The 16,248-nt window shown below is 38.0% G+C and overlaps 1 protein-coding gene across 1 annotated transcript in view; it reads left to right on the top strand.

Annotated features, from left to right (window-relative positions):
* ATP7A (ATPase copper transporting alpha) overlaps window positions 1-16,248 on the top strand; it is a 137,493-nt gene that overhangs the window by 13,357 nt on the left and 107,888 nt on the right. The window contains exon 2 of the mRNA XM_054695887.1: window positions 10,070-10,155. Coding sequence (XP_054551862.1) covers window positions 10,141-10,155 — 15 coding nt within the window. The 5' untranslated portion in view covers window positions 10,070-10,140. The remainder of the gene's footprint in view (window positions 1-10,069; window positions 10,156-16,248) is intronic.

Raw genomic sequence — 16,248 nt, 5'->3', positions numbered from 1 at the left:
AAAAAAAAATCTTCCTGCAAATCATAATGCTTTGCATTGCAAACATAATTTATATTTTACATTCCAAAAATGGTAAATACTATTGTTAATGACTGTTGATTTCTGTTCAACAGATGTGCATTGAATTGAAATTAATGTTTTTCCCAATAATTAAGTGGTTTTAATATGGCCATCAATATTAGGGCTTCTACTTATTTGTGATAACAAAATACTTGAAGCTTGCCAATTAAAAACTCTTAGGATGTATAACATTGTAGGCTTTGCTGAATTCTCATTTATTTGTATAAAAAGTACTTGGCTAAATAGCTGTCCTTGATAATTTTGAATTGCTAGTTCCTTTTTTTTTTAAAAGATTTATTTATTTATTTATACAAGCACTGGGTACAGTCAGAAACGCGGGAGGGTGAGAGAATTCACCAGAGCCAGAGCGGAGAAACAGAACAGGCAGACTGACGAAATACACTGTTGAGGGGAGCAGTGGGCGCGCCCTGTGGGACCCTCGCAGGGGGCCGGGAATGGAACCGGTGCTGCAGAGGCTGCGGGGCAGCTTCGCAGCCCAGTGCTCAACCGCTGCGCCACCAGGGGAGGCCCTCTAGTTCCTTTTTTTTAAAATGGAACTCCCATAAATTTCCCGTACATAATTTTGCATCCTTATCTGACGTGACAGTGATTTAACTTTGAACAGGAGAGAATGTTATCAGATTTTCACCATGATTAACCGAAGTCTATAACCCAGGACATTAAAGGAATTGAGGGTTTTGGTATGGGTGGGAATAGATATCTGGATTGTATTTATGGTGTGCTTGGTTATTCGTGCTGAAAATTGTTTCGTGGACCATGGTTTTGAAACCAGAGCCTTCCAGTCTATGAGCCTGCCCTGCCTACATTGCAGGTCAGTCTGGGCAGGGGACAGGCTTTTCCTTTTTGTGTCTGGAGCCAGGATCATAAAAGGACCAATCAGACTAGAGCTCAATGGACCAATTAGGTTTGAACTTTGTTTCATTCATGGAGATGAATTAATTACTCAGATTGAAAAATGGTAACGAACTGTTTAGTGCTATGTGGTCCAATCAGACACTAAGTATTGAAAATTATCCAGTTGTAGGGTAGAGAACCCTGAAAGAGGATATAAGGCAGAGCAAGAGCGACCTTGAATACATTCTGCTTCCAGCCTCTGAAGAGAGGAGAACTCAGCAGCTGGCCTCTGAAGAGAAGCATTGAGCAGTAGACCTCTGAGGGATTCACCAGACCTCCATAGACCTGTAGACCTTCCCAGAGACCTGGCCCTTGCACCTGCCTCTGGCCCTGTCCTGACAACACCTGCAAGGAGCACCGTTGTCCTAGGGCCAGGTGTCTCAAAGAGCTGTTAGCTATTGGTTCACACCAGTAGTTCACAAAGAGCTATTAACACTGATGTGTCTTACATTGTCTCCTGGTGACTGGTGGTGGCCATCACTACTGGCCATTGCTATCCAGCACTCTGTATCTGGTCACTTTTGAGAACTGTCCACCATTTCTGATTATCTGCCACTGCCTCCCAATGCTCTTGCCTCCAGTGCTGTCCTGTCCATTATCCAGTGCTGTCCAGCCTGACCTTCAGACTGTAGCTGTGGGCTGCTGCATTGCCACCTCAGCAGCCTCATCTGTGAGCACCTTCAGCTGCCATCATGAGTTGGATCCTGGCCCACTGCTTGCCAGCATGCCACCAGCTCCAGGCCCTTGTTGATGGACAGTGCCATCTTGCATGAGTGGCCTTTGTTTGGAACTTCGAAACACTGTGGACACTATCTGGGGTGAAGCAGCTGGCCATTTGTGGCCTTAGAAACTACTATCCTTTTCCAAAATCTCATGTTTGTTAAATAAAGTCCATTGTTGCTGTACCTTGAGTCTGAGGGCTCTTGTAATTGAGCACACAGGTGAGAACCCACAGATTGTGGGTGACCTGTTCTTGGCACTGTCTTCTGGTACTGTTTTATTACCCTTTTTAGTATACTGTTTTAGTTTGATAAAAAGGGAAACTTTATGAAAAATAAAGTATGAAAAGTCAAGGTATTCTGAAAAATAGATATGTTATTTTTTAGGTATTAGTCCTACCACATGAACATTTCAGCTATAAAATTTTAGGCAATGGTTATTCTGTCAATATTTAACTACTTTATTTTTTTTTCCTTTTTAAAATTTGTTTTATTTTATATATATTTTACATCATTTTTCATTTTTGCACAATGTATGCATTTTCATCTTGGTTATAGTCCCCATACAATTCCCACCCCTCTTGTTTTGACCCTAATCCCTTCTCTTCCCCCCATAGTGTGTCTCTGGTTTATAGTTGCTTGTTGATTTTGATTTTTACTTTATTATAATTAGTCTTTTTCCTGGTCCCTTATTTAAGTTTTCTAAATTCCTGCTATGAGTGAGACCATCTGGTATTTTTCTTTTTGTTTCTGGCTTATTTCGCTGAGCATGATCCCTTCCAGCTCCATCCATGTTGCTGCAAGTTGCGTGAGTTTATCTTTTTTGATTGCTGAGTAATATTCCATTGTGTACATGTACCAAATCTTCTTGATCCTGTCATCTATTTTTGGGCACTTGGGTTGTTTTCATAGCTTAACTATTGTAAATAGTGCTTCTATAAACATAGGGTTGCAGGTGCCCTTTTGAATTAATGCTTCTTTGTATAGAGTGATCTCAAAATTCTTTCTAAAATATTTTTCATAAGACAACCCCAAACATGTTTTTAGAAACTTTGTTAGGAAATTAGCTATGTCTTATCACAGTAACAATTTCATAAAGTAATTTTAAAAACAGATTTGTTTAGGGCTTCCCCGGTGGCGCAGCGGTTGAGCACTGGATTGCGAAGCTGGCCGCGGCCTCTGCAGCGCCGGTTCGATCCCCGGCTGCTCCCCGGCCGCTGGAGGAGGGTCCCACATGGCGCGCAGACCTCTTCTGCCGCCCGCTGCTCTCCTCAGCAGTGTACTTTGGTCCTTCTGCCTGCCATGCTCCCTGCTCTGGCTCTGGTGAATCCTCTCACCCTCCTGTGCTTCTGACTGTACCCAGTGCTTGTATAAATAAATAAATCTTAAAAAAAAAAAAGTTCCAGAACTGCATCAGGAGTGACAGTAAGTTGTGGAACTTTAAAAAAAAAAAAAAAACAAAAACAAACAAACAGATTTGTTTATATAGGGAAAGACAATACTTCTTGGTTCCAGCTAGAAGCTTCATAAGCTAAAAAAGAGCAGACAAAATGTCAGTTTGAAAACTTAATCTTGCTTTTCAAATATTTGCTTGTTATTGGCAATTCTGGGATTTTCAAACAGAAAAACCAAGATTTTTTTCTTGCTGCAGATCATCAATTTATCTTCTAAAGGTTTGCCAGAAAAATACCTGCACATATGACATCTGTACATGCAATAAACAGACATATTATTTTTTTCCCTCCTGGCACTTTTGAATGGCTCTGCATATTATCCTACTAGCTACTTTATTGGCCATAAATAGCATAAAAATGTTTAAATAAATAGGAAAGTTGTGTCTGGATAATAAGGAAATGAAACTGAAATATTTAGTGACTGAATAGGTATGAACTATTCATTGGATTTTAAGAGATGAAAGAATTGATATTAAACATAAATTTTTAAATATTCTAGTTTAGTACCCCTAGTTCAGTAATCTGTCTAGCACAGAGGTCTACATTTATAAGTTATTTTATTTTTAAAGTAGAGGCAAGATTGATTATATTTTTACCTGCTAGGGGAGATAATTTTGCATAATCAACAAGATGCTGAGTATTATAGTTTCCTTCATAAGAAGTCAAATGCTAGTATGTCTGGGGATGGTGATGTAAATATGCCTAGTACCTTTTTGATTTGTCTGGTTAAATAGTATTAATGAAGCCAGAGTTAGAGGCCTCATCTCTGTGGGAGCCATTTGTTTTATGGAGTGATTGACTTTACCTCTAACTCTGCTGCATAGTTTCTGAATGTAGTTTGTTAATTAAGAGGGAGGTTAGTCCAGAGAAAGATGAATCAACAAAGAATAACTTCATCAATATTTTTGTCCTGATAGGAGGACCTGTTTTTTTTTTTTATAAGATATTTATTTATTTATTTATTTATTTATTTATTTATTTATTTATATAAGCACTGGTTATAGTCAGAAGCGCTGGAGGGTGAGAGGATTCACCAGAGCCAGAGCAGTGAACAGAACAGGCAGACTGACGAAATGCACTGCTTAGTGGAGCAGCGGGCACAGCAGGAGAGGTCTGTTGCGCCATGTGGGACCCTCGCCGGCAGCTGGGGATCGAACTGGCGCTGTAGAGGCTGCGGGCAGCTTCTTAGCCCAATGCTCAACCGCTGCGCCACCAGGGGAGGCCTCAGGAGGACCTGTTTTTGTCCTGATAAGAGGGCCTGTAATATCCAGACATTCAAACAAATCATATACATTTTCATTATCAATGGAGACAGTACTTAGGAATTTATTCCTTTGGACTTCTGAAATAATCAACTCATAAAGTGTTGCTATGACTTAAACACTAGAGCCCTTTTTACCTTATCTCCAGACTTTTTTTTATTGCCTCAGAGAATAAAGGAAAGCCTTGACTCACTATATACATTTGTAGAAATTAATATGATTTCTTTTCTTTTAAATCTTTTTTATTTTTTGTGTAGAAGAACTGGGGTGTAGGCCAGAGGTATGGCGGTGAGAGGATTCACCAGAGACAGTTGGGAACAGAACAGGCAGATCTACTGAAATACACTGCTAAGGGAAGCAGCAGGCCAGTCAGGAGAGATCTGTTATACTGTATGAGGGTTAGTTCCCTGGCTGGGGATTGAACTCAGGCCATAGCATTGATAGTGCTGAGACTTAACTCTTAGGCAACCACCAAGTGATCTCAACAAATGTCTCTAGTGTTATAAGTGTACAATTTTGGAATTGAAACTAAACAATTTTTTTTTGTGGTGGAGGGTAGACTAACTTTCCTCTTCTCTTTTTATTATGTTCTTTGTCCTGTCTAATAGTTAAATTGACACAAGACAGGGGACAGAAAACATGTTTAATGTGACACATGGGGGAGGGGCCCAGAGATACAGGACCCAGAGAAAGGACCAAAGCATCCAGCTTTTATATCTTTTAGACAAAGAATTGCCAAGAAAAAGGTTTGGGCTCGTAGATTAGAAAAGAAGTAAGAAAGTTTGCTTTCACAAAAGCCCAGGACCTGATGGATTTACAAATGAATTCTACCAAACATTCAGAGACGAATTAGTGCCTATCCTTCACAAACTCTTCCAAAAAATTGAGAAGGAAGGGACAATACCAAACACGTTCTATGAAGCCAATATTACACTAATACCAAACCGAATAAGGACAACACAAAAAAGGAAAACTATAGGCCAATCTCTCTAATGAACACTGATGCAAAAATCCTCAATAAAATTTTAGCTATCAGAATCCAACAATGTATCCATAAGATAATTCACCACGACCAAGTTGGATTCATTCCAGGGGCACAAGGATGGTTTAACATCCGAAAATCAATCAACGTTATCCAACACATCAACAAAAAGAAATATAAAAACCATATATAATATCAATAGATGCTGAGAAAGCTTTCGCACAAGTGCAACACCCATTCATGATAAAGCCCTTGAAATTCTTGGGATACAAGGAACATACCTCAACATCATAAAGGCCATCTATGACAAGCCAACAGCCAGTATCATTCTCAATGGTGAAAAGCTGAAAGCAATTCCATTAAGATCTGGAACAAGACAAGGATGTCCACTCTCACCACTGCTTTTCAATATAATACTGGAAGTCCTAGCCAGAGCAATAAGACAAGAGAAAGACATCCAAGGAATCCAAATAGGAAAAGAAGAAGTCAAACTATCACTATTTGCAGATGATATGATAATATACATAGAGAACCCCAAAATCTCCACAGAAAAAACTAATGCAACTCATCAATCAATTCAGTAAAGTGGCAGGATACAAATCAACACGCAAAAGTCAGTAGCCTTCCTATACACAAACAATAAATCTGAAGAAGAAGAAATCAAAAAAACCACCCCTTTTATTATCGAAACAAAAAAATCAAATATTTGGAATAAATCTAACAAAAGAGGTAAGGACTATACAAAGAAAACTATAAAACACTGTTAAAAGAAATAGAAGAAGACACAAAGAAAGGAAAGACATCCCCTGCTCATGGATTGGAAGAATAAACATTATTAAAATGGCATCCTACCAAAAGCAATATACAGATTCAATGCTATTCAATCAAAATCTCAATGGCATTCTTCAAAGAAATAGAACAATTATTGATGAAATTCATATGGAATCACCAAAAACCCCGAATAGCCAAAGCTCTACTGAAAAAAAAAGAAGGAAATGGAGGCATCACACTCCCAGACTTCAAACTATACTACAAAGCCATAATCATCAAAACTGCATGGTATTGGACCAAGAACAGACATACAGACCAATGGAATTGAATAGAAAATCCAGAAATAAACCCACAGATTTATGGTCAACTAATCTTTGACAAGGAGCAAAGACTATGCATTGGAGCAAAGAAAGTTTGTTCAATAGATGGTGCTGGGAAAACTGGGTCGCTACATGCAAAAGAATGAAGCTTGACCACTACCTCACACCATACACAAAAATCAACTCAAAATGGATTAAAGAACTAGACATAAGACCTGAAACCATAAAATACATAGAAGGAAATATAGGCGAAACACTACGGGATTTGCACATCAAAGACATCTTTACAGACAATCACCAAAGCAGTGATAGTGAAGAGAAAGATAAACAGCTGGGACTACATCAAATTAAAGAGCTTCTGCACAGCAAAAGAGACAATAACAAAAACAAAGAGAAACCCCACCAACTGGGAGAACATTTTTGCACCCAACACTAATGATAAAGGACTGATCACAAAAATCTGCAAAGAGCTGATGAGACTCAGCAACAACAAAGAAAATAATCCAGTCAAAAATGGGCAGAAGAGCTAAAAAGAAACTTCTCTGAAGAGGAAATGCAAATGGCCAACAGACATATGAAAAAATGTTCAACATCACTTGTAATCAGGGAAATGCAAATCAAAACTACCATGAGATACCATCTCACACCAGTGAGAATGGCACATATTAAAAAAACTAGCAACAACAAATGTTGGCGAGGATGTGGAGAAAAAGGAACTCTTGTGCACTGTTGGTGGGAGTGCAAACTGGTCCAACCACTATGGAGAGCTGTGTGGAGATTTCTGGACCTACTAAACATAGAGCTTCCATATGATCCAGCAATTCCACTCCTAGGTATTTACCCAAAGGACACAGAAACATCAATTCCAAAGAGCACCTGCACTCCTATGTTTATAGCAGCACTGTTTACAATAGCTAAGCTTTGGAAACAACCCAAATGCCCAAAAATAGATGACTGGATCAAGAAGATGTGGTACATATATACCATGGAATATTACTCAGCATTCAAAAAAGATAAACACATGCAATTTGCAGCAACATGGATGGCACTGGAAGGGATCATGCTCAGCGAAATAAGCCAAAAAGAAAAAGAAAAATACCGGATGGTCTCACTCATAGCAGGAATCTAGAAAACTTAAATAAGGGACCAGGAAAATGAATATAAGAAAGTGAAAATCAAAATCAACAAAAACTATGAACCAGAGACACTTTTTGGGGGGTGGGGGGCGGGAGGGGAAGGATTGGGGTCAGAATGGGGCGTTTGCAGTTGTATGGGGGAATATAAAAATAAAATTTAATATTTGAAAAAAAAAAAAAATAAAGAACATGATCACAGCCCAGAAAAAAAAAAAAAAAAAAAGAAAGTTTGCTTTCAACCCTAAATGCCATCTTTGGTTGCTTTCTATCCTTCTATTACTGTGGGTATTTTTTTCACAAAGGTAATTTATCTCTTGCTGTTAACACAGGATGGGGGTCAGAATTTTCTTTTTTTGGGGTGGTTTATTTTTTATGCATAGAAGTACTGGGGTGTAGGCCAGAAATGCAGGGAGTGAGACGATTCACCAGACAGAGTGGAGAGTAGAACAGGTGCATTTACTGAAATTATACTCTTAAGGGGAGCAGTGGGTGAGACAGGAGAGGTCTACTGCACCTCCTGGGTTTGCTCCTTGTTCATGGATTGAACTCAGGCCTTAGCTGTGATAGTGCTGAGACTTAACTCCTAGGCCACCAGGGAGGCCATGGGTTGTTTCTTTTTTTTTTTCCTTGAAAGATTTTATTTATTTATGCATATAAGAGCTGAGGTGTAGGCAGAGGTGTGGGGTTGGGGGGAGGAGGTGAAAGGATTCACCACTGACAGTATGGGGAGTGAAACAGGTGGATTGACTGAAACATACTGTTGAGGGGAGCAGTGCTGAGACAGGAGAGATATGCTGTGTCCTGTGGTTAGCTCCCTGGCTGGGGATTGAACTCATGCTGCAGTGGCTGCTGATAGCTTCATAGTGCTGAGACTTAACCCCTTGTGCCACCAGTGAGGCCCCCCGGGTTGTATGCATAAATAAATAAAATCTTTGGAAAAAAAGAAGATAGAATTGGGAATGAGGGAGGCAGACTAGAAAAAGATCCCTCTGTAGAGTCAAAGCCTCTGTTCAGACTCTACCTTCTACCCTACGTGGAAAAGGTTGCTGGTCACTATGGGGTATGATCTAAATTCTACAGCTGTGCAGAAGCTCTTTAATTTGATGTACTCGCAGCTGTTTATCTTTGCCTTCACTATCACTGCTTTGGGTAATGTGTCTGTAAAGATGTCTTTGAGGTGCATGTCATACATTGTTTCGCCTATATTACCTTCTATATATTTTATGGTTTCAGGTCTTATGTCTAGTTCCTTAATCCATTTTGAGTTGGTTTTTGTGCATGGTGTGAGGTACTAGTCAAGCTTCATTCTTTTGCATGTAGCGACCCAGTTTTCCCAGCACCATTATTGAACAAACTTTCTTTGCTCCTTTGTCAAAGATTAGTTGATTGTAAATCTGTGGGTTTATTTCTGGATTTTCTATTCAGTTCCATTGGTTGGTGTGTCTTTTCTTTTTCCAGTACCATGCAGTTTTGATGATTATGGCTTTGTAGTATACTTTGAAATCTGGAAGTGTGATGCTTCCATTCCCCCTTTTTTTTTCAGGAGAGCTTTAGCTATTTGGGGTTTTTGGTGATTCCATATGAATTTCATCAGTAATTGTTCTATTTCTTTGAAAAATGTCATTGAAATTTTCATTGGAATAGCATTGAATCTGTAAATTGCTTTTGGTAGGATGGCCATTTTGATAATGTTAATTCTTCCAATACATGAGCAAGGGATGTCTTTCCATTTCTTTGTGTCTTCTTCTATTTCTTTTAACAGTGTTTTATAATTTTCTTTGTATAGGTCCTTTACCTCTTTGGTTAGGTTTATTCCCAAGTATTTGTTTTTTTTTTTGTTTCAATAATAAAAGGGATTTTTTTATTTCTTCTTCAGATTTATTGTTTGTGTATAGGAAGGCTACTTATTTTTGCGTGTTGATTTTGTATCCTGCCACTTTACTAAACTGATTGATTAGTTGAATTAGTTTTTCTGTGGAGTTTTTGAGGTTCTCTATGTATATTATCATATCATCTGTGAATAGTGATAATGGTAACGTCTTCCTTCCCTATTTGGATTCCTTGTATGTCTTTCTGTTGTCTTATTGCTCTGGCTAGGACTTCCAGTATTATATTGAAATGCAGTGGTGAGAGTGGACATCCTTGTCTTGTTCCAGATCTTAATGGAAATGCTTTCAGCTTTTAACCACTGAGAATGATACTGGCTATGGGATTATAAGCTATAGTTTTCTAAGAATTGATTAGAGTATTGCTGCCTCTGCAGATTTGTAAAATGTCCTTTCTATGATTTGATTCCTAATATTATCTACACATTTAACATTGTTGATAAAAAATGGCAGTAGCTAGTGTTTACTGACAGATTTCTGTGTATTAAGACTGTACTAAGCAATTTTGCATAGATTGTCTTGTTTTATCTTCATAGTAATGTCATATTTACTCTTGCTTTTCAGACATGGAAAACTGAAGCTTAAAGAGATCAAGTGATAGATCCAGGGCTTTAAATTCAGCAAGTGACAAAGCCATGATTCAAACCAAGGTAGACTGATTTCAAAGCCATTGCTCTTATATACCTAACATTTTATATAAAGTGATTTTTCCAAGGAATCTTTTTCCTTTTTTTTTTAAAGATTTATTTATTTATTTATACAAGCACTGGGTGCAGTCAAAAGTGTGGGAGGGCAAGAGAATTCACCAGAGCCAGAGGGGAGAGCAGAGCAGGCAGACTGACGAAGTACACTGCTGAGGGGGAGCAGTGGGCAGCAGGAGAGGTCTGCACGCCATGTGGGACCCTTGCCCGGCGACCGGGGATCGAACCGGTGCTGCAGAGGCTGTGGGCAGCTTCGCAACCCAGTGCTCAACCCCTGCGCCACTGGGGAGGCCCGGAACCTTTTTTTTTCTATAAACAATAATAGCTAACTTTTATAGACATTCAAAATATTCTAAGCATTACTAAGTCTTCACAATATTAGTGAAGCTAACCTATATTTTAGAGGCTACAAGATAGGATAAGCAAAACATTTTGAGTAAACAACCTTCTAGTGCAATATGATTTTATCTCTTCAAATTAGAAATTTTATTTGGATGAACTAAAATGCTTTAGATACCTTAGTGCAAAGCCAGAGCCAGGTTTTGACATCAGGCCATTTCAGTTGAGATATTGAGCTGTTGCCCACTCAATTGAAAACTAATTGATAAGCATACAGCTTAATATGCACAATGGGAACCCAATCTAGTGAGACTACATTTAACAGTTCTCAGGAATTTTTGTTAAATCATTTATGATTTCCCAAAACTTAAATTTCTCAAAACAAAAGGTGACTGAAAAGAGAGTTTTTCTTTATATATTTTTGGAGACACAACAGCTGCATGGTCCATGGTGAGAGGTCTGGGATCAGATTGTCTAGTGGCTTCTTCACACCTTTACTCCTTGATTTAGTGACTCAAGCATGATCTTGAATAGGAAAAACTTTGTCCTCCATACCTCAGTTCTCTTAATTGTGAAAGAAACATAATATAGTTTGTTCCTTATAAGATGTATATGAGGACTAATTGAGAGATCCTTTTCACAAAGTGCTAGGCATGGCCAGCTACTTCTGGCCAGCTACTTCTCATCTTTGAAATGAAACCTCTCTTTGCTCCATTATCTTGATTTCACCATTGCCTGAAGTGTTCTAGCAAGTACTGTGCTTGATCTTTAGAACATAGACATCCCTGACATGTTGATGCTCAAAGGCAGGTTTTTCTTTATAATATGGTAAAATTACACTATGGCAAAATTATATGCTAAATTTTATGGTAAAATTAAATATCTACTATATAAAATTATAGTTTCTTTTTATTATAGTAAAAATTACCATTTAAACCATTTTAAGTGTGCTTTAGTGGCATAAAGAACATTCACATTGTTATGTAACCATCATCACTGTCTCCAGAATTCTTTTCATCTTCCCAAACTGAAACTCTCTACCCATTAAACAATATTGGTGGCAGTTTTTGCTTATTTGTTCTCAGTTTTTTGGCCAAGACTGCTAGCTAGGAGAAATGCTACCCTATGCAAAGAAAGACATGAACAGTGAAATGTGATTAAGAAATTATATTGTCATAAAAATGCAATCTGTAAATAGTCACATTGGACTTTATTAAATTTTTTTAAAGATTTATTTATTTATGCATAGAAGACCTCGGTTGTAGGCCAGCATGGGGGGGGGTGAGAGAATTCACCAGAGAGAGAATGGGGAACATAACAGGTGGATCTACTGAAATCCACTGCTGAGGGGAGCAGTGGGTGAGACAGGAGAGGTCTGCTGTGCCATGTGGGTTAGCTCCCTGGCCTGGGTTCAAACTCATGCTGCAGTGGCTGTGATAGCTTCATAGTGCTGACACAACCCCTTGCACCACCAGGAAGGCCCTACTTTATTAACCCTTTGCACTCCGAACCATTCTGGACATTGGCTACCAGGTACTCGATGCTACTTTGTGGCGGAAACGTGCATTTACAGACCCTCGTATTATTCAGTATAATTTTGGAACCAAGTAATGTATTATAATGATATTGGACTTATATGAATTGGGTGACATTGAGGAATGTATATTTGCAAAAAAACCAATATTTTATTGTTTATAATTTTGTACAGTATGATAAGTTTTGTAACACTCCCCAATATGCATTGCAGGCTGATTAGTGCATGTTTGACATGTCTGTATAGAGGTCTATCTGGAGCTCATCTTCACTACTACTTGTGTCATGAGACTCATTCATGGTTGGACGCTTTGCCATTGTTCTAATAAAAAATATGAATAGATGCATGGGTTGAAAATTTCTAATTGTTATTACTAACTGACAAGATGATATTTACCAAAATAGCTTTCACCAAACAATTTATTCACTAAGAAAAGAATCACTTTTCCGATTTTCTCCTCGTTAGATATATGTGCACTGCTCGAAGCTTCAAACCAAAATGAGCTCAGCTTTGAAAATCTTTTCCTCCAGATGTAGACTTGTTTATTTGTAATTATATATCTCACTATACAGTGCGCGCTATGTTCAAAAACTGACCTTTCTTCTACAAACTCCCCTTATCTCTCTTTTAAAGTGGTGTCTCGAAGTGCTCGGACCGTCGTAAGCACGCATCTCATGTTCTCGTCCGACACAAAACCCGCTGACATTTCTTGTATATATCTTCATAATTTTACGATATTTTGATTTAATTTCTTGTGCCATTTCAAGATAATACTTCAGGGAAACATGCATGTCTCAAAAAGTTGTGTTGAAATAACTCAATTCCCCGTAATCACTAATAAATTGCACTGTCCCCTGAGAGGGGACATCCGAGTGATATGCTAGAATTCTGATGTCCCCTGAGAGGAGACAGCGGAGTGCAAAGGGTTAAAATTTAAAGCATTTTTTGCTGAAGGAAAATGTAAGGACAAGTCACAGATTGGGAGAAATACTTGAAAATCATACTTCTGACAAAAAGTTGTATCTACAAAATTTTGAAAACTCAAAATTCAGCAATGAGGAAATAACCCAGTAATAAAATGGACAAAAGAGATTTGGATTGATATTTCACCTAGAAAATATACAAATAGCAAATAAAGGAAATGCAAATCAGGCAAATGCAAATTAAAACCACAGTAATGATTGTAACAAACGTAACAGTCTGATTCAGATGTTGGAGGGGAGATGTGCATGTTGGAGGGACAAGGGTTGTATAGGAAATTTTCTGTACTAACTCAGTTTTGCTGTGAATCTAAAAATGCTTTAAAAATAAAGTAAAAAATTATAATTATATACCATTACGGGCAATTAGAATGTCAAAACAAACAAAAAAACCTGGCAATACCAAGTGTTAGCAAGGCATAGCAGTTGGAATTTCCACATATTGCTGGCGGGAATAAAAAAAATGGTACAGGCACTTTGGAAGAATTTGCTGGTTTCTTATGAAATTAAACATATATATACGACATAGCAATCCTACTTCTAGGTATCTAAGAGAGATGAAAAGTTATATTCACATAAAAACCTGTATGTGAATGTTTATAGAAACATCAATTACCCCAAACTGAAAACAACCCAGTTATTTCAACTATTCATGTATGTGTGTGCACACAACAAAAAGGGTAACTGTCTTTTTATTCCTGCCATTGCATAGGTGAATCTTAAAATCCATTTAGCTAAGCAAAACAAGTCAGACTCAAAAAACTACATAGTGTATGATTCCATTTATATGACAGTCTGACAAGGAAACATGAGGAAAGCTGACCAGCGTGTGCAAGGGTTTTTTTGGGGGGGCATTTAGGGAAGTGTTGGTTATGAAGGGGTAGCATGAGGGAATTTTGGAAGTAATGTGGTGGTTCACTGTCTGTTTGTCTCTCTTGCCAACACTCACCAAATTAATAGGCATGTGGTTATTGTTAATATTTGCTTTGATCTATCAGCAGTCATAGGTAGAAATAAAGACAACTGATTATCTCCCCAATTCTGTATTATAAGCTTGGTAACATATAAAGTACAATTTGATTAGTGAAAGTAATCCTAGAGACAACAAACAAGAAGTGGGGGGAAGGGGACTGAGAGGATTCACCAGAGGCAGTGTGGGGAGAAGAACAGGCAAATTGACTGAAATATACTGCTGAGGGGAGCAGTGGGTGAGACAGGAGAGGTCTGCTGCGCTATGTTGGTTACCTCCTTGGCTGGGGATTGAACTTGTGCTGCAGTAGCTGCAGATTGCTTCATAGTGCTGATGCTTAACCCCTTGTGCCACCAGGGAGGCCCTGGTATAGCTATTATGGAAAGTAGTGTGGAGATTCTTCAAAAAATTAAAAATAATCAAGAAGATTGGTATATCCACAAAATGGAATATTATATAGCCATAAGAAAGGATGAAATACAACCATTTCCAACAAAACAGAGGGAGTTTGAGAGAATTGCATATCAAAGTAAGTTAGAATGATAAAAAATACTGAACATTTACATAGCCAACAATTCAATAATGTAAAACACTTCAAAAACCGTGGATATCAGTAAATATTCTGAGGGCTTTGGGGCTAAAAGTGGGGGAGGGGAAGGGACTAGAATTTATGATGTATGGTGGGGGCGGCATGTAAGTTCCTCAAAAAAACAAAAACTGAAAACCACAGTGATACCATCTCAACACCCATTATAATGAGTATTATGATATGGAGAAATTGGAGCCTTCATACTTTGCTGGTGGTCATGTGAAATGGTATAGAAACTGTGGAAAATAGTCTGGCAGTTGTTCTAAAAGCTAAATGTAAAGTTATCATGACACTTAGCAATTCTTCTCCTACCTCTGTACCCAAAAGAATTAAAAACTTGCGAATGAATGTTCATAGCAATCTTATCCTTAAAAAAGATAAAAATAGAAATTCCATATGATCCTGCCTACTCATTTCTGGGTATTTAATCAGAAAGTATAAAAACTTTGCTTTGAAGTGATATATGCACCCCCATGTTCACTGCAGTTTTATATATAATATCCAAGAGTGGGAAACAATTTAAGTGTCCATTGACAGATGATTGAATAAAGAAGATATGCCATATATACACAGTGGAATATTACGTAGCTATAGAAATGATGAAATCCTGCCATTTTGCAACATATATGGACCTAGAGGGTATTATGCTTAGTGAAATAAGTCAGACAGAGAAAGACAAATACTGTATGACTTCACTCCTATATATATAAGGAGAAGCCAAACAATTGAGTGAAATAAAACAAGAATAAGTTTTTGAACTATAAGACCAATTAGTGGTTACCAGAGGGAAGGAATAGGGAGGATGGGTAAGTTGGATAGAAGGTGTCAACTGTATGGTAAAGAATGGAATTAGAATTTTTGTGGTGAATTTAATGCAGTTTATACAGATGTTGGCTTGTAATGGTGTGCATCTGAAATATCTATGTGTACACATATACATAATGTTACAATGCATTGTTATAATGCAATAAAATTATTAAAAATAAATAAAAATTAAGAGTTAACATTAGTAAATGGACCTTTATTAACATGTCATAAAAAGACATAGAAATGCCTTTTTTCAGTTATAAAATGGGGACTCATATTAAAACAAGCAAACAACCTTCTCACTTCACTGGAGTTTTGTGATCATACCAGATAAAGTTTTACCACTGCTTGGGTGTTCAGTAGACCATTTTGAGTAAGTTAATGATAATTTTTTTGAGTGTAATACCTACTTGAGTTCCTCAGACTCTGCTAAAAAAAAGCCAGGAGCTCAGGGTAGAAGATATTAGCATAAGCTAAATGCCTTCCTTTTTTTAAAATTTTATAAATTTTTTTTAAGATTTATTTATACAAGAACCGGGGTACAGGCCAGATGTGCGGGAGGGTGAGAGGATTCACCAGAGACAGAGCGGGGAACAGACCAGGCAGACTGACGAAATACACCGCTGAGAGGAGCAGCAGGCAAGACAGGAGAGGTCTGCTGCACCATGTGGGATTCTCGCCAGCAGGTCGGGATTGAACTCCTGCTGCAGAGGCTGCAGACAGCTTCACAGTGTGGTGCTCAACCGCCTGCGCCACCAGGGAGGCCCTAAATGCTTTCCTTTTATAAGTAGCCAGAAAATTTAAATGTTACAAAAGAACAAGA

The sequence above is a fragment of the Talpa occidentalis genome, unplaced genomic scaffold (genome assembly GCF_014898055.3).
Source record: "Talpa occidentalis isolate TD23 unplaced genomic scaffold, MPIMG_talOcc4v2.1 talOcc4.15, whole genome shotgun sequence".
Lineage (NCBI taxonomy): Eukaryota > Metazoa > Chordata > Mammalia > Eulipotyphla > Talpidae > Talpa > Talpa occidentalis.
This window is presented reverse-complemented; position numbering and strand designations above follow the sequence as displayed.